This window comes from Heteronotia binoei, chromosome 8, assembly GCF_032191835.1.
Source record: "Heteronotia binoei isolate CCM8104 ecotype False Entrance Well chromosome 8, APGP_CSIRO_Hbin_v1, whole genome shotgun sequence".
Classification (NCBI taxonomy): domain Eukaryota; kingdom Metazoa; phylum Chordata; class Lepidosauria; order Squamata; family Gekkonidae; genus Heteronotia; species Heteronotia binoei.
In genome coordinates this window covers 41,244,556-41,263,937 of record NC_083230.1, presented here as the reverse complement: position 1 = coordinate 41,263,937, position 19,382 = coordinate 41,244,556, and the positions used below count along the sequence as shown (strand labels likewise).

The following is a 19,382-nucleotide window of genomic DNA, read 5'->3' as shown; positions in this document are numbered from 1 at the left end:
GAGGAAGGGGTGTGTAGGTGGTGCAGGCAATTGAACACGGGCATTAGGAGTGCTTGCAAGCTGGAGAAGAACACACAAACAGATAGGTGCATGCAGGTGTGTGGGTGGAAAGAGAGGACCCTGGGAATGTATGAAAAAGTTTCAGACCACCCACTTTCCACTCCCATTTTGGCTCAGCATGAGTTTCAGAGAGATTTTTCTGAAAATGAAGTTACTTCAGAAGAAGAGGCAGGTTTGGGGGACTGCCCTGGAAGTGACATCACAGGAAAAGGTGGAGTTTTGGTTTTGGTGGAGTTTTGCTTCAGTGTGCCCTGGAAGTGACATCACTTGGCCCTTGACCTGGAAGTGACACCACAGGAAATGACATAATTCCTTGCTCCACCCCCAAGGTCTCCTGGCTCTACCCTCGAATTTTAGTGGGCCACGAAGGAGAAGTATAAAAATAACTGGGCCATGGGAAAGAAAAGTTCGGAAAGCCTTGCCCTACTCTATGGTTTACCATAACACAACCAGGCCAAGCCAAAAAACCCAGATCATGTCACAAGTTCACTCTGATGCTAAATGTTGCAAGGCTGAATATGACAGGAAAAGACCTGCACCCCACATAATTATTCTTCTGACTGTCATGACAAAACTTGGCCTGGATCCTTGCTCCTGTTCAGCAGCAGCCTCCCTAGGACTTCCAGCAAGACTTAGCAGTTGCCAACTCCAAGCTGGAAAATTCCTGGAGATTTGAGTAGGGGTGTGACCTCAGACAGTTACAATGTCATAGGCTTCACCCTCCAAACCAGCCATTTCCTCCTGGGAAATCATTGTTGCTAATCTCCAGGTGAGGGTTGGAGTCAGAATTACAATTGCTCTCCAGATGGCAGAGATCAGGTCCCCTGGAGTTGGTGGGGGAGTGCCTTCACTTGGGTGGGTGGAAAGACAGCAAGGGTGGGGGGTCACTCACCCACAGCCTCTTTCTAGAGCCCATTGTATTTTGCTTTGCAATGGGCCTTATTCCTAGTGTTTCAATAAAGGTAAAGAAAGTGGACTATACTAGTTTCAGCCTTGTTCAAGTTTTTGTTGTTGTTCAGTCACACAGTCGGGTCAGACTCTTTTTTTTAACTTGGTTTTAATTAACACATTCCAGTCTTGTTACATTGTTTATTACATGCCCCATCCTATTGACTGCATTGACTTACACTGTGTAATTTGCCTTGAATCTCAGTGATAAAAAAGTACTATAAGTAACATAAATAAATGTTGCAGAATATTGCTTGGTGGAAAGAGAGAAATTTGCTTTTCTGAGATTTCTTCCAGTTACTGATATAAATTATACCTGGTTCACGTACTGAAAATGTAAAACAATGGCTGGCCAGTCAGTACTGTGCACAGTTCTGCTTCACGAAGGGTGACAGGTGACCTAATGATTTAGTTTAATTTAAATTTTTATTTATATCCTACCCTATTCTGCAAGTGGACTCAGGGCAGTTTACAACAACAAAAACAACATATCAGGATTAAAATCCACCTATCAAGATTAAAACAACATCATAAAGATGGAAACTACAAAATCAGAGATAACACAGTGAATAATGATTGACAATAGCCAACCAGTCACCCTTGGGCTTTTGTTGCAAACTGGAAAAAAACAAGTTCTTACCCTGAGGGGGAAGGTGTGTTAGCATGGATAATTCCCACCAATTAGTTAGTGAGCCAGGTCTTAATTCTAAATCTCCTGTCTGTAGTGGTAAGGTTTCCCTGCTGCTTAGTTCCTGCCTAGAAGAGAAGTACAGTCTTGTAGAGCAGGGGTTCCCAACCCCCAGTCCATGGACCGGTACTGGTCCATGGCCTGTTAGCAACCAGGCCGTGAGTTGTATAATTATTTCATTATATAATACAATGTAGTAATAATAATAACAATAATACGACAGTGGATTTATATCCTGCCCTCCACTCTGAATCTCAGAGCAGCTCACAATCTCCTTTTATCTTCTTCCCCCACAACAGACACCCTGTGAGGTGAGTGGAGCTGAGAGATCTCTCTCAGAATAATAATAATAATAATAATAATAATAATAATAATAATAATAATAATAATAATAATAATAATAATAATAATAATAATATTAATAATAATAAATTTTATTTATACCCCGCCCTCCCCGCCGAGGCAGGCTCAGGGTGGCTTACAGGACATGGTAAAACCATGTTAAAAGGACAACTTCAAGGACAAATCTGTGAGAGCTATGGCTGACCCAAGGCCATTCCAGCAGCTGCAAGTGGGGGAATCAAACTCAGAGAGCCAGTTTGGTGTAGTGGTTAAGTGCATGGACTCATCTGGGAGAACTGGATTTGATTCCCCACTCCTCCACTTGCAGCTGCTGGAATGGCCTTGGGTTAACCATAGCTCTCACAAGAGTTGTCCTTGAAAGGGCAGCTCCTGAGAGAGATCTCTCAGCCCTACTCACCTCACAAAATTTTCGATTTTTCTTTATTAATATAAAAACCTGCCAATTCTCCATATTCTTGTATCTTACGAAGCAACAATGATGTTACATGAGTGGGATTTTCATTTCTCAACATCATGTTGTCCTACCGAGAATTATGTTCCTGTTCCAAACAATTCCAATAGTGAAAGACAATAAACAATTTAATAGATGGCAAATGAAACTTTCAGAATTCGTATGGGCCGAGGGAAAATCAAGAATCAAAATGAAAATTCTGATGGATGCGAAAGAAACAGGCGGATTTCAACTGCCTAATTTAAAGCTGTATCATGACGCAGTGTGCCTGGTGTGGATTAAGGAATGGATGACATTATCAAACAGAAAGTTATTAGCATTAGAAGGACATGGAAATGTCTTTGGATGGCATGCTTACATGTACTATGGGAAAAATAAGATGGACGGTTTCTTCACACATCACTATATCAGAAGTAATCTGTTAAATACCTGGTCAAAATATAAAAGATATGGTGATGAAAGGAAACCGCTTTGGATAATACCAACAGAAGTAATAAAATTCTATTCAGATATTAAAGAAGAGAAGTGGTTAACATATAAAGAACTTTTAAAAATTCAAGGAAAAAAGGTGGAATTAAAATCGGCTGAAGAAATACAATATAAATATAATTGGTTTCAATTGCAACAAATAAAGAGTTTGCTTGAACAGGACATTAAAAACTATGGAATAAGACAAGAACAAACAGAACTGGAGAGAATGCTGTTTGGAGAAAAAGAAAAGCTGATCTCAGACATATAAACTATTATTGAAATGTTCTACGGATAAAATGGTCACAAATGATAAAATGGGCGATAAATATAAATAAGGAAATACAGATGGAGTCATGGGAATACTTATGGAAGAACTCTGAAAATATCTACGTGTTATAACAAAAGAAAATTGCTTTAAAATGTTATATAGGTGGTACATGACACCTAAGAAATTGGCAAAAATGAACAATCAGGTGTCGGATAGATATTGGAAATGTAAATGCCATGAAGGATCTTTCTACCATACGTGGTGGACTTGTGAAAAGGCAAAACAATTTTGGCAAATGATTCAGCAATAGATTTCAAAAGTTTTGGGATATAATATTAAGAAGGCACCAGATATCTTTTTGTTGGGATTACAAATGGAAAAATTTCAAAAGCAAGATAGAACAATAATTTGGTATATGCTTTCAGCTGCACAGACATCATATGCGCAAATGTGGAAACAAGACAAAATATCAGAAATGTGGGAATGGACTTTGAAAGTCATGCACTGGAGGGAAATGGACAAACTTACAAGAATCTTAAAAGAACAAGATCTAGAGAAATTTAAAAATGAGTGGGGAAAGTTTCAAAAATATATTGAAAAACAATGGAACATTAAAGGACATTTGGTGATCTTTGACAATGATTAATCTTTAAAGAAACTATATATGGATTACAGTTTTAAAAAATAGGATTATTGGATTATAACTTTTTCATTTACTTGCTAATGACTAAGAAGAACTACCATGAAGATGGGTTATAATTATTACCTTTGGGTTTTTCTTCTGAAGTAACTTCATTTGAAAATTACAAGGCATGCAGTCCATTTTCTTGGACACTTTCTCTCCCAGAGGCACTGGCCTTAATGTTCTGGGTATTACATTATATTTTTGGGAGTGATCTCCAGGTTTCACTTGGAGACTGGCACCCTTCCAAAACAAAGTAGTGTTTTGAGCAAGCCAAGGAGCTTTCAAACTGGTTTGTTTCTTTCAACATATGCACATGTTTCCTTCCAGGCATCTTCCTGACTGGGAGTGGTCTTCTAAAACTACTCATTTTGTTTATGGAGACATTCTTGCAAAATTTCAAAAGTTTGAATTTGTATCTTTAAACCCAAAATCAGGAGATGAGAATTCAGAAAAATATCTCAATTGTGCCTCTCCCTTAGATACCATGGGACAGATATATAAAAAAATCCTTCTCTCTCTAAGGCTGGGAGAGAAAATTGGTTTAACAAAAAGATAGAAAGAGAAGATAATAACCCTTGCTGAGCAGTTAATCCCAGTATTCTCTTATCTGATCTTGATAAATTTTCCAGGATACAGGTTCCGCCCCCCCCCTCCCCAGGTTAAGCAACTTTTAAACACAAGATGGGGAAGGTGATGAGATATCTGCCTGGTGGGGGGTTCAGATTTTACACTTCTTATTTCTACAATTAAGACTAAATTTGGCTAAGTGGCTTTTCTTTCCTAAAGCAGCTAAAGAGGGTCTGCAAAAGTTTTCCTAGCCAAAATCCAGTGAAAGTTGCTAGGACAAAAATTCCTTGCAAAAGAGAAAACTTTGACTCTTTGCAAAGATGTTGGCAATTTACTTCTCTTAAGGAGACTGGATTAGCTTTGTATCAGAGACAAGATTTTCTTTCTGATTATGAAAGGAGAAAATTCATGCTCTGGGTGTTTCCTTATTTGCATGTGGAAGAGGTGATACCTGGAGTTTTCCATCAACTTAGTCACATAAGATTTTCAAATGACCAAATTTCTTCTTCCCTGGTTAGTTATGAATCTGATTTATAAAAGAAGTCCATTCTCTTTCTCTAAAGACACCTGGTTGCTTGTGCTTTAAGAGGAGAGACTTGAGGTGAAAATTTTCTTTCCTTCTTAATGTCTCAGGGCACTGCATTCTAAAAAAAAAAAAATTATTCCTTTTGCCTTTTCTGGTTCTGTTAAAGATTTCAGATTGAGTAAAAAGAAGAGGATTCTCATTCCTTCCTTAATGGGGGAAGGGCAGGAGGACTGCAAATTTACAATCTTTAACTTCCCTAGGCCAGGCTCCAATTTGGGGCTTATCTTAGGCACTCTCTGTATATGCTCAGAAGCCTTTTCTTGAGCCTTAAATTTATAGAACTGAAGCAGTAAATATTTAACAAAACTAGTTTAATCTCTCCTTCTCAGAGGTATTTGGTTCTGGCATTTTAAAAGTGAAAATAGGGGTACAACTCTGAATCATTCAATCATGGCAATAAATTGTATTTGTTTAGTTTGCATCCTGGCTGCATTTTAAAAGAGCTGAACCCTTTTGGGCTAACTGTAATGCAGTGGCCATTCACCAACTGAATTTTAGTGCTGAGATAGCTAAATAGCCTTAATTGGCTACACCACGAGGGTCTGGGAGGCATAAAAATAACATCATGAGTGCATTTCTTTGCCTAGCCTAACCGAGACTAGACCCTATTATGTTGAACAGCCTCCTGAAGTGATTCCATTCGGGGAAACCCTTGGATTCCATCTGGACATTTGGACACTGTATGATAATATCTACCCAGTTCTCTGAATTTATACCCAGTTAGCTAGTTTTATTGAACAATGTTGTTATTTTGTATGGCTCACTAAAACCAATGCTTTCATGCCTATTTTGTAAAATAAACTTCCTTCAAGTTTATTTTTGTGGTTATTTGCTTTCAGGGCCACCACAATCCGAGCCAAACTTACCCACTAGCCTTTGGATGTGCCTACTACCAATTTGTGAAAACTGACTTGGGGAACCCCTTGCTGCAGTGGTGTGGCTTAGTTTTCTCTAGAGTATTCCTAATAGGCAGAGGCTTGACTGGGGCCTCTGTGCTAAAGGATTTATCCAATCTGGTGGCAACCTACCTTCTTGGTGTTTCTGGGGGAATACCAGACTTTGTTACCTTACAAAGCCAGCTTTCTCTATTCTAAGAGACATTCAAATTTAAAAGATTTTTCTTGGGGAGGGGAGATTTAGGGACATAGGAGCCTTGCCTGCCCATGTGGAACTACCATTCTCTGACATTCCCCAGAATTCTGACTTTTAAGTTCCCCATGGCACCAGTCGTTTAGACAAGACACTTCTTGGGAAAACAGAAAACAGGAGCTGCCAGTAAAGGGTCTGGCAGCCAGGGAGCCCTGGGGTTTTTCACTCCCACTCTCTCGTGACCCAGTGAGGTCACCCTACTGGAAACTGCACAAGAGAAAATCCCTCTCACTTAGAGGCTTTGTCTCCTCTCATTCATATACACCAAAGAAATCCTTCCAGATCCTAGCTTCTGTGCTTCAGCTCCAAAGCGGAGCCTAATAGACAGAGCTTAAGGGGTGATCAGACCCTTCTTCTCTCCTAAGGAGAGGTAATCAGAATTCCCAGACAATTCATACTCACAATCCTGAAGATCTTCTGATTCCCTGGACACATCGGTTCATCCAGGCACGGGATCTTGGTTGGCAGACCAGGCACCTTCTCCCACTGGGGCGGAGAGAACCGGACTCAATCAAAAATGTGACCATGGCGCCTACTCCGGTCTTCCCGCCATGAGGGTGGAAGGTGAACGGCTATACAACCAGTCAAGGGGAAGGAAATATCTTAACCCTGTTCATTTCCCGGCAGTCAATGCACCAAAATGAAGCAGAGACATAACGAGGTCTGCACAGACTTACTGGTTTGAAGCAAGGTTTACTTTATGGTACCATAAGTAGAACCCAGTCGGGCATGGGCTCCCAAAATGACTGAGTTAAAATCATTCTACATACAGACTGTTTTATTCATACAGAAAACAAGCAGGCAGGCACATAGGCTTATCTGATTTCAAAAGGTCCCGCCTTCACAGAACTCTTTCTAGCAAATTTCCATGACGAAGTTTCCTTACTTATCTATATACTGCAAGTTGCCTGTAGGAGGCTGTTCCCTTATCTGATCTTATGGCTGGAGCTCACACCCACTGGGCAGTAAAGTCAGTTTCTAACGGCAGTTTAACAACAGTTCTCTTTGTTTGAAGACAAAGCATATTTTTACTCAATATGACAAATATTATTATTATTGGGGGTATTAATTAATTATTCAGGGGCTCTCCTTCAATAACAACCATAAAATAATATGTTACCATTTTCAACAGAGTTCTTTTGTGTGTTGTAATACAGCATTTTCAATGATGAGTAACTATTTGTAAACTCATTTCATGTTACAACTTCATCAGAACTCTTAATATCTTCCTCTTGTTGGGCTGTGATAAGGAGCAAGTCAGTATCTTTTACTAAGCAAGTACAAAATCTTCTGTTTCATAGCTTGTTAAACACTCTTCAATGGTATAAACACTGAGACCATGAAGGAACCGCTTTAAAATACAGATAACAATACACTAATAAGGATTGTTATTGAATTGATATAGTGTATATTTATGATATTTATTTGTGAAATTAGTATTTAATAAAAAGTATAGTAGTCATATGTTACAGTTACATTTTTTGTATTTAGTATGATATTCACACTATGATCCCATTTAATTGTTTTCTGCTTCCTAGTTGAGGCTAGATGGACATCTTTTGGACTGAAGATTACCGGCAGATTATGGTCAGCTGATTATAAGGCCCTTTGGGGTACATAAGGATAGAGGGGTCCTGCAGGTACATTTGTCCCTGGCTGCTCAGGGCCTTAAAGATTAGAGCAGGCTGCACAGTACCAGATGAATGTGTGCCCACAAAGGTGTCACAGACAACATGTGTGCTGCTTCATTTTGCACTAGCTGCAGCTTCCAGAGCAGGTACAAGGGCAGGTCCACATACAGCGAGTTGCAATAACATTGGGGAGAGAATCACTCTCCAAAGAACCCCACAATCTAGTAGGTATTGCAGGGAGACCCTCTCCCCCAGTGCCATTCTCTGTCCCTGACCTTGAAGAAAGGAGGAGAGCCATTGTAAGGCAGTCTCCTGAATCCCCATGTTGGCAAGGCAGTGGGTCAAAAGATTGCGGTTGTCCATGTTGAACGCTGCTGTCAAATCAAGAAGCAATAGCAGCACTGACCAGCCTCAGTCCAGCTGCCTCTGGAGGCTGTCTGTAAGGGCAACCAAAGCCGTCTCAGTTCTATGGCCAGACTGGAAGGGGTCTAGGATGGTGGCATCATTCAGGAAAGCCTGCAGCTATCTGGCCACTACTCTCTCAACTAACTTACCCAGGAACAGGTTTGATACTGGGTGATATTAGGCCAGGACTGCCAGATCCAGAAATGGTTTCTTTAAGATCAGATGCACCACTGCCACCTTCATTCCCCCTGAAAAAACCTGATGTCAGGGATAAGTTAAGAGTATCATACAGCAAAGTGTGTATCCCATCTCCACAAGTTGAGCATGGATTAAGGAAGCAAGTTGTGGGCCTCCTCCCGAGAGAAGTGGCTGAATTTGTCCATAACAGGACCAGAAGACAGCCAAGGGGCTTCCAGTTTTGTTGTTGTTTCAACTGTGACACAGAGGTCATGGTGGAGTGACAAGACTTCAAAATAGTTTGCAAAAGCCTCTCAGTCTATGATGTCTTGTGGCAATATAGTCAGAGATGTAATCAGGGCTTTTTTTTTTTTAAGCAGAAACTACTTTGCCTTTTAGGCCACACATTCCTGATGCAGCCAATCCTCCAAGAGCCTTACAGGGCTCTTCTTACAAGGCCTACTGTAAGGTTCAGGAGGATAGGCTACATCAGGGGTGTGTGGCCTAATAGGCAAAGGAGTTCCTGCTACAAAAAAATGCCCTGGATGTAATTGTTCTAAATTATGTCAAGTATGATATTTCTGAGTATTAATTTAGTATGCATTCTGTGTTCATACTTCCCCCCTCCTCCTTTCTATTATCCCTCCTTTCTGAATAAAGATGGACTCTCAAGGATGCAGGATATGCAAGTAATCTTCCTATTGTAGAGCAGAAGTGCCTCTCCCTCGAGTTCCCATACATATCAGCAAGTCAGGAATGTGTGGGAAACGAGAGATGTTATAGTATCCAAATGAGTAGTTGATAGAATGCTTTGAACCTTCTATGCAATTCACATCTGTATGTTATGTTTTAAAGTTATCTGAACTTTGTCTTTGAAGTAGCCTTTAAGATGCCATGCTATATAACATTCTGTATCACTTGCAAGGTATTGTTCCTTGGGCAAGTGTTGGATTATCAATAAAATGAGTCTTTGATTTAAACAATAGCTCGATTATTTGAAATACCAATGCTTGACAAATAATTGAGCTGGGCATGAGTTTGCTGATGCAATGGTAGCTGCACAGAAATCTTTCTTTGCAGCCTTCACTGCCATCTCATAAGTTTTCATAAACAGCCCATAAGATGATCTTGTAGCTTCTTCATGAATATGCCACTACCCCTGCTCTAGCAATCTCAGTTTCCGTTTTATTCTCCATAGTTCTGGGGCACACAACAGAACTAGTTTGGCATGGGGATGAAGAGGGTGCTGGGGAGCAATAGTATTAATGGCTTTAGAAAGACAGCTATGCCAGTCTTCCACCAGCTCATCTAGTGAATCACCAGGAGGTGTTGGCTCCCGCAGAGCATTCTGGAAACCATTAGGATCCATAAGTCTCTGCAGTTGAGCATAGATCAGCTTGCTACCTAAACAGGGAGAGTTTGGGATGTTCACCTGGGCCTTAAGAATGAAGTGGTCTGATCACAGCACTGCATAAGTTTGTACCAGATCCTCCTCTATCCCCATCCCAAAAATAAGATCCAGCATATGGCCTGCTTTTTGTGGGGGAGCTACTGCAAATTGAGAGAGTCCCATTACTGCCATAGATAACACTAGGTTCTTGGCCTGAGAGGAGTCCATCTCATCAGTATGGACATTGAAGTCCCCCAGAATTAATAACCTGGGGTATTCCAATTCCCAGCTGCCAACCTCCGAAAGGCCCAGCAGAGTATCTGTTGGTGTGTTCGGTGATTGGTACACCAGCCAGATAACCAAGCTCTCCTTCGCCTCCCACATTAGACCCACGTGTTCAACACCAGCAGTGTTTGGGGTGGGGAGCACCCTGAAGGAGAAGGTCTCTTGGACAAGCATTGCCTTCCTCCCCACCCCCCACCCCACAGACACAGAGTAGTCCAGGACTGGTGGAGGACTGATAAACCTGGGGAAGCAAGTTGGTTCAAGGCAATGGTTTCACCATCTCTCACCCCGGTCTTGGTCACACAGGCCATCCATATGTTGTTCTGCAAGATAATCCTTATTATTTATGAATTTAGCATTGCACAACACCAACGTCAGAAAAGGGTAGAATTTCCTAACCTCACAACCAAAATTCCTTTGGATGGGGCAAAGGCAGGAAGGAGGCCAAGTACTACTATATCTCTGTCTCCTTCCCTAATTTCATCTTGCCCCACTGCTATATCTCCCCCATCATCCGATGACTGGTATCCCTAACCCTTGCATGGCCCCTCTTGGTACACTAGTTTTAGCATACCTAAAGGAGTGTGCATGATATGCCAGGGATGTGGTTGTCCACTCCTCCATTTAAGCAGAATTTAACTTGAGGTCACTGGGGTACCTCAGTTTTTCTTCACTCTCTGTAGCATCACTTGTATTTCTTGTTCATTCTGTATCAGATTGGTGATTACAATATTTTTCACTATTTGATTATATGTATTAGTAGTCCCCCTCCCCCTGACAAACACTATTTTCATATGAGGAAGGCATACATATACTTTCACAGTTCTTAGCAATAATGCTAAGGAAACCAACAAACAACATTAGTTACAAACTACCAAGGCTGCCAGGCATTGTGCTGCTAAAAGCATCCATTAATGCCATTAATTCTACGAAATAGCTAATCTTAAGAAATAGAAAAGTTTCCACCCTATATCTCTGGAGAGGAATGTTCTAAGAAAAGGTATTACATGATTATGGATTATGGGGATGTAGAATATCAAATTTTAATACAAGTTATACACAACAGAACATACCTAAATAGAAAACACATGAAAATAAGTTTTTGTTTTGATCTGTTATTTGAAATCTTAGCAGCACTTCTGTACTGATTACAGGAACTTATACGTTTAGACCAGTTCAGTAGACCAAGATAAGTATCTAATTCAAAAATACTGATGATGATTTTAAAAAATTATTCTTGGTGGCCTCTAATTTTGTTCTTCTGCCCCTCCCCAGCTTCTCATTTTCAGGTTGTCACTTCCTTTGTGGCTGTTAGAAATCCTCAAGGACCAAGCAAAATTCAGGACGTCTTTCTTAAGCCAAGATGCAATTCAAAACAGGACTAGAATTAACTGAGTTGCAGAACATGACGGTCCCAGAGGATGACAACATCAGCAATGATTCCAATGATTTCACAGAGGTAGAAAATGGCCAGATGAATAGGTGAGTATTTTTCCATTGCTCCAGATTTACCAAATTTAAAAACAGCATTTCTGACTTGAAACATGACCAATGAATTATTCATGCCTGAGTCATGCCCCATTTAAAGATATAATTTGGATTTTGTACTTGTCCTGTATTGGGCATCAGTGGTTATAATGCAAGATTTATAGACTACTAATTTTAAAACCAATATGCTTAATACAAATGTACAAACATACTATTTAACCAAAGTCAGCATTTAAAAATTAATTAAACACAAAGTCAAATCAATAATAACATTAGACATTTGGAAAATATTTGGACCGCAGAAATGTAAGTGGAAAGATTAGTGCCAATTCCCCCATCCCTTGACTGACTCTGTTGTTGTGCTGTTTCTGTGGGGTCCTTTTTCCCCTAGGACCATTATTTATGGGGATAAAGTTTGAGTCCAGTGGCACCTTTAAGACCAATACAATCTTATTAAAGGTACAAGCTTTTGTGTGCAGGCACACTTTTTCATATTGGGCTCCAGCAGAAGGCTGGGGACAGAAGTTCCTTCCTTCAGCGGAGATTTTGAATAGGATCCAGCCTATGATATAAACTTTGATGCCTGAGGCATCTGAAGACGGGGTGGGGCAACCCAGACATTCATAGCTGTCTTAGGGTTGCCAAGTCCAATTTAAGAAATATCTGGGGACTTTGGGGTGGAGTCAGGAGACTTTGGGGGTGGAGTCTGGAGAAAGGGTGTGACAAAGCATAATTGAACTCTAAAGGAAGTTCTGGCCATCACATTTAAATGAACCGCACTCCTTTTTAAATGCCTTCCTTCCATAGGAAATATTGAAGAATAGGGGCACCTTCTTTTGGGGCTAATAGAACTGGACCCCTTTGTCCAATCTTTTTTAATCTTTGGGGGTATTTTGGGGAGAGGCACTGGATGCCATACTAAAAGTTTGGTGCCTCTACCTCAAAATACAGCTCCCCCCCCCCCCGCCAGAGCCCCAGATACCCACAGATCAATTCTCCATTATTTCCTATAGGAATACGTCTCCATAGAGAATAATAGAGTTCCCAGCAGACATTTCCCCCCTCCCTGCTTTTTGATGACCCTGAAGCGGGGGGAGGGGCTCCAAACCGGGGGATCCCCTGCCCCCACCTGGGAATTGGCAGCCCTAGCTGTCTTCCCCAGTAGGCTGGAGTGCTTGAATGCACTGCAATTACAAGAGCACTGGCAATGTGTTGAAAAACACAAAACTATCCTGCTAGTAGGGCCATAGTCTTCCAGCAGAAGAATGGTTGAAAGAGCCTTTTTTATCTGGGGGAAGACCTTTTGGTCAGAGAAAAGTGCCTTCTAATCAAATGGATCTATGGGATCCAGCTCTGTGTTGCTTTTTTTTGTTTTAAACAATTTTATTAATTAGCAATATATTGTTATAGAAATCTATAAGAAATTTTAAAATAATACAAAATAAAAACAATACATCGCTTTTTTCCCCCTTCTCTTCCCTCCCTTTTTCTTGACCCTCGCCGGTGTTTTAAAATTAAAGAAAAAAGAAACAAGGTAATTTAACAAATCAAGAATCCCCATTTAAAAACCTTATATCAATACGGAAGAAATAAAAATATAAAATAAGAAAAGTTAACTCTATAAGTTCGTCTTCATTTTTCAATATGAAAATTTTCCCTTTTTATATTCTAGTCCATTATTCCACCAGCTTTTATCAAAAAATCACTAAGTGTCCCTTTACTTTGCATTGTTTTTCAACATAGTTTTGAAATTTCTCCCATTCCTTCCTAAACTTCTTCAATTCATAGTATTTTAAGATTCTTGTAAATTTATCCATTTCACTCCATGACAAAACTTTTAAAATCCAGTCCCATTTTTCTGGTATTTTGTCTTGCTTCCATAGCTGCACATACAATGTCCTTGCAGCTGAAAGCAGATACCACACCATCGTTCTATCTTGTTTTGGAAAACTTTCCATTTGTAATCCCAACAAAAGAGTCTGGAGACCTCTTAATGTCATAACCTAAAATTTTTGACATTTCTTTCTGAATCATTTGCCAAAATTGTTTTGCTTTTTCACAAGTCCACCACATATGATAGAAAGATCCTTCATGTTTTTTACATTTCCAACATCTGTCTGACACCTGATTATTCATTTTTGCCAGTTTCTTAGGTGTCATGTACCATCTGTACAGCATGTTATAACAATTTTCTTTAATGTTATAACATGTCGAAATCTTTATAGAGTTCTTCCATAAATGCTCCCAAGATTCCATTTGAATTTCTTTATTAAAATTAATTGCCCATTTTATCATTTGAGATTTAACTACATCCTCTTCTGTTGACCACTTCAATAGTAATTTATAAATCCTTTAAATCAACTTTTCATTATCATCCAGCATTTTTTCCAATTCTGTTTGCTCCTGTCTTATGTCTTCATTTTTAATATCCTCTTCCACCAAACTCTTAATTTGTTGTAGTTGAAACCAATTATATTTGTACTGTAATTCTCCGGCTGATTTTAGTTCCGCTTTTCCTCCATGTATTTTTAATAGTTGATGGTACATTAAAAACATCCCTGCATCAGTTTCTGAAGATAATTTTAATACTTCCGTTGGCACAATCTATAATGGTTTTCTCTCATCACCATATTTTTTATATTTTACCCAAGTACTTAGCAAGTTTCTTCTTATATAATGGTGTGAGAAAAAACCATCCAACTTATTTTTCCCATAAAATATATATGCATGCCAGCCAAAAATATTTCCATGACCTTCTAACACCAGCAGCTTTTTGTTTAATAACGTCATCCAATCTTTAATCCATACCAAACATACTGCATCATGATACACTTTTAAATCTGGCAGTTGGAAACCTCCTCTTTCTTTTGCATTAGTTAAAATTTTCATTTTAATTCTTAGTTTCTTGCCTGCCCATACAAATTCTGAGACTTTTTGTTGCCATTTATTGAATTGTTTATTGTCCTTCACAATTGGAATTGTTTGAAATAGAAACATAATTCTTGGTAGACCATTATCTTTAATTGCAGCAATTCTGCCCAACATAGACAAGTTCAATTTATTCCATTTTATCAAGTCTTCACAATTTTCCGTCAAAGCTTTTCATAATTATTTTTATACAAATCTATATTTTTCATAGTAATTTCCACACCTAAATATCTTACTTTTGAGGCAACTTCACACTCTGTTACTCTTTGCAGTTTTTTCTGTTGACTCTTTGTCATATTTTTACACAAAATTTTCAATTTTTCTTTATTTATATAGAAGCCTGCCAATTCTTCATAGTCTTGAATTTTATGAAGCAGCAATGGTGTCACAGATAGAGGATTTTCATTAATAAACATTACATCATCAGCAAACGCTCTGTATTTATAAGAAAGACCCTTCAGTCTCAGCCCCTCTGCTCTTTTATCTTCTTGTATTTGCATAAGCAATATCTCTAACGTCATTATGAACATCAATGGAGATAGAGGGCAACCTTGCCTTGTACCTTTGTTGATTATCATTTTCTCTGTCAAATCTGCATTTATATAGAGTCTTGCTTATTGCTCAGTATATATCGCCTTAACCATTCTTATAAAAGCTTCTCCAAGTCCTAATTTCTGCATCACTGCAAACATAAAGTCCCAATTCAAATTATCAAAGGCCTTCTCTGCATCTACAAGAATAATGCCACTTCTTTTTCAGGATGCTTCTCATAATATTCAACAATGTCTATGACAGTTCTAATATTATCTTTAATTTGTCTTCTGGGAAGAAATCCTGCTTGTTCCTCTTTAACAAAATTGTTCAAATGCTGTTTGAGTCATTCTGCTAGTATCCTAGCATATATTTTGTAATCATTGTTTAGTTATGAAATTGGTCTATAGTTTTTTACATTTGTGGTGTCTCTATCTTCTTTTGGTATCAACGAAATTATTGCTTCCTTCCATGTATTTGGTATTTTCCCATCAATCCTTATAATATTCATCAATTTTTGAAGTTTTGGTACTAACACTTCTGCGAGGACTTCATAAAATTTTGCTGTGAAACCGTCTGGACCTGGTGCCTTTCCCAATTTCATTGAGTTTATTGCTGCTTCAACTTCAATTTTTTTCAATTAGTTCATTTAAGACCTTTTCCATATTTTCTGTTAAGGGGCTTACCTGATTTTTCTGTAAATATGCATCTATTTTATTTTTATCCACCTTTTGACCTTGAAATAGCTTAGCATAGTATTTTAAAAAATCCCTTTTAATTCCTGCTTGGTCAACTATTTCTTTACCTTCCGATACAATTTTAGTAACACATTTACTTCCCTTTTCTTTTTCATTTGCCAAGCTAGGTATTTTCCAGGTTTATTTGCTCCTTCAAAGGATTTCTGTTGTAATCTCTTAAGGTTCCATTCTACCTCTTTATTTAACAAATGTCTCAGTTGATTCTGCAGAATTGTAATTTCCCTTATTATTTTCTTTTTCCCAGTCTTTTTTAAGTTCCTTTTTTTCCCCAATCTCTTTTTGAATATCCAACAATTGTTTCTCTTTATCTCTTTCGTCTTTATTATTCATTGCGATTAAAAGACCTCTAATTACAGCTTTATACGCATCCCACACAGTTTGGAAATGAATGTCCTTATTTTCATTTATTTGAAAGAAAGCTTTAGTTTCTTTTTCTAGAGACACCACTATCTCTGTTTTTTGTAGCAAATCTTCATTTATTCTCCATCTCCTAGTCTTTTTCACACTTTTTGCCGACCACATCAGTGGATTGTGATCAGCCCCAACTTTAGGAAGAATCTCTGTTTTTTTCGTCATAAGTCCAAGATCTTTTTTAGTCCATAACATATCAATTCTTGAGAAAGAGTTATGCCTTGATGAAAAAAAAGTATAGTCACGCACCTTGGGATTAAATTTCCTCCATGTATCATCCAGATTTTCTTACTTCACTAAATCAAAAAATGACTTTGGTAATTTCCCCTCCGTACTTCTTCTTCCTAATCTGTCCAAGTCATTTATAATTGTTTCATTAAAGTCTCCCATTATCATTATTTGATCATAAGTCACTTGGTCTAATTTTTGCGTGTTATCTTTGAAAAAAGAGTCTTTTGCCCTATTTGGGGCATACAATTCCAACAGCAACATCTTTTTATCATTCATCATCACTTCCACTGCAAGATATCTGCCTTCACTGTCCTTAAAAATCAATTTTGGATCTAATTCTTGTTTAATATAAAAAATCATACCCCTTTTTTTCTCCTTAGCCAAGGAAAAAAATTATTTTCCCAATTGTTTATTCCAAATTTGTAATCCAATTGTTTAATATGTACTTCTTGTAGACAAATTATATTACATTTTTGTTTTTTAGCCATTGAAATGTAGCCCTTTTTTGCAGTGAATTTAGTCCATTTACATTCCAAGATAGTAATTTGTAATCCATAATGGTTCTTCTTTTTATTCTGTATCCCCAAATCCCCTATTTTCTTCAAAAAACTTCCACAGTTCCAGTACATTTGTAATTGTAATCCTTTTTCCTCCATGTTCAAAACTTAGACTTTCTGGCAGTATCCATCTGTATCTCACGTCCATATCTATTAGCTTATCTATTAGCTTTTTATATAGTCTTCTGTCATTTATAACTTTTCTTGGCAACTCTTTCATGATTCTTACTCTGCTTCCCTCAATTTCCAGTGTTTTTTCAAATTGCTTTTTTAAGATCTTTCCCACCATTTCTCTTGTAATAAATTTGACTACCACATCTCTTGGTAATTTGTTTTTCTTTGCATACTGGGAATTAACCCTATATATATAGTCATACAAATAACTGGATTCATCAGACTCTATTTCTAAAAACTCAGCAATGATTCTTATCATATATATCCTTAAATCAGAACCTTCCTCTTCAGGTACTCCTCTCAAACGAATCTGGCTTTCCATTAACTTGCAATCTTGAAGTGCTGCTTTCTCCTGCAGTTTATTAATCATGGAATCTTGATCTTTCACCTTATTTTCAACCACATGTACTTTGTTTAACGTTGTTTGTGACTTCTTTCTATGATCTTCAATCTCTTTCTTTATTTCTGACTTCACCACCTCTAGTTCTTAAACTACGTGCTTTTTATTTTTTGTTACTAGGTCCTTCATCACTTTGATCAGTCTTGCCTCCATGGCATCTAGTTGTTCTTGTATCTTTGGCATCTTTCCTTCCTCAAGTGAAGCAGTCCATGTGCGTGTCAGTTTTGGCAGCTTCTGTTCTGACATTCCACTCCCCTCACTGCCAAAATAAAATTTCGGGTTAATCTCTCCAAATTAAAACTAAACCACTGGATCTTAAAGATTAGGAGATGCCCTTTTCAATGCACCCAAAATGGCCGCCCTCAGGGCTTCCTAGCCCGAGATACTAATTTTTAAAGTTTTTAAAATAGACAAAATGGCGGCTGCGATTTTTCTAGCCCTTTTAAAATTTTCTTTTTCTCCAAAAGGCCACCAAAATTGATACCTCTCATATATTCCAATATGTTTCACTCTGTAGTAGTAAAATCTGCCGGCTCCAATAGTTTTTAAAGTCCCATTTTTCTTTCTTTAGAGTTTTACATTATTTTGACCTTCTTTTAATGGCCACCGCAATTTTTCTATGATTGTCAAGTCCTAGAGAAGGCCAGGAGATCTTTAAATTCCCTTCTTTCAATGGCCTCTGCTTTTCTTGCCACGAAGTCCCGTTCTCAGTGGTTGAAAGATCTCGCGATACATAATGGTTCTTCTTTAACCTTTAACTTTGCTAAAGCTAAAGCTTTAACCTTTAACTTCGCTTCTAAGTCTCCCAAAAGTCTCAAAATTGCCCCCTTCTCTTGTTTATAACTTTATAATATTGTAGCTAAGTCCAAATTTTAATCTTTATCTCAAAGTTGGTTTTAGTCCCGGAATGAAAGATAAAGATCTTCTTACCTTGCAGCCAAATTTAACCTTTTTAACATCGTCCTCTTCAAGGATTAATATTTAGATAATCCAAAGAAAGCTTGAATCTTGATGAATTTAAGTCAATTTAATGACCACGGAGACCCTCTGTAGACACTGGAATGCAATTCCTTAATGGGGACTCTTCAAAGCCTCAAAGGAACCCTGCTGGGACTCCTTTTCAGCCAAAGTAAATCCCCTCAGAATATTCCATGCATGTCTTGGCCTTTTTCCTCGCTGAGAAAAGTGGGCAGTTGGATTTGCCTTCTCTACCCAGAACAAAGGCTCCAGTCCGCTCCCCTTTTGAGAAAGGGCTCAATTCTCCATGATCCAACCCCGGAAGTCCCAGCTCTGTGTTGCTTTTGAACTAGAAAAGATCTAAAATAGTTCTGCTAATATCTTTTCCCTAAGACTTAACTAGAAGTAACATTGAAAGATTTGTGGATGCCACAGTACTTCAAAATTAAGCAGCAACGCAAGATGAGGGGGCTAAACTATTTTTTTTCCTTATCCCATTTGTACAATTTCAGTTCCACTCCGGCTGCTTTTTTGACCAATAGAAAACTATATAAAAGACAGGCCTAAGCTGTACAGTCCAATGGTCTTACTTGCTACATGTTCATATTCTGAAGAGGCACCACCCTAGGGTGGCTGTATTATATGTTATTCAGGAATGCAGAGGTTCTAATGTGCTGCTGCTGCGGAACAGAAGGTGATCTCCAAACAAGTATGCAGAGCTTGGTGTCAGATAGGGATTGGGGTGGGCCTTGTTGTAGTGTAAAATGGGTTTAATGAATCTGTTGCAGACCAGAGGTATTAAAATATCATATAACCAGCTTCA

At 38.4% G+C, this 19,382-nt stretch overlaps 1 protein-coding gene across 2 annotated transcripts in view; it reads left to right on the top strand.

Moving 5' to 3' along the window:
• The window catches only part of SLC38A1 (solute carrier family 38 member 1), a 92,709-nt gene that overhangs the window by 17,839 nt on the left and 55,488 nt on the right, over positions 1-19,382 (top strand). Inside the window, exon 2 of one of the 2 annotated variants that reach the window (XM_060244954.1) lies at positions 11,414-11,606. In XM_060244954.1, coding sequence (XP_060100937.1) covers positions 11,488-11,606 — 119 coding nt within the window. In that variant the 5' untranslated portion in view covers positions 11,414-11,487. Of the gene's footprint in view, positions 1-11,399; positions 11,607-19,382 lie in introns of both variants that reach the window. The other variant, XM_060244955.1, reaches the window with a different exon arrangement.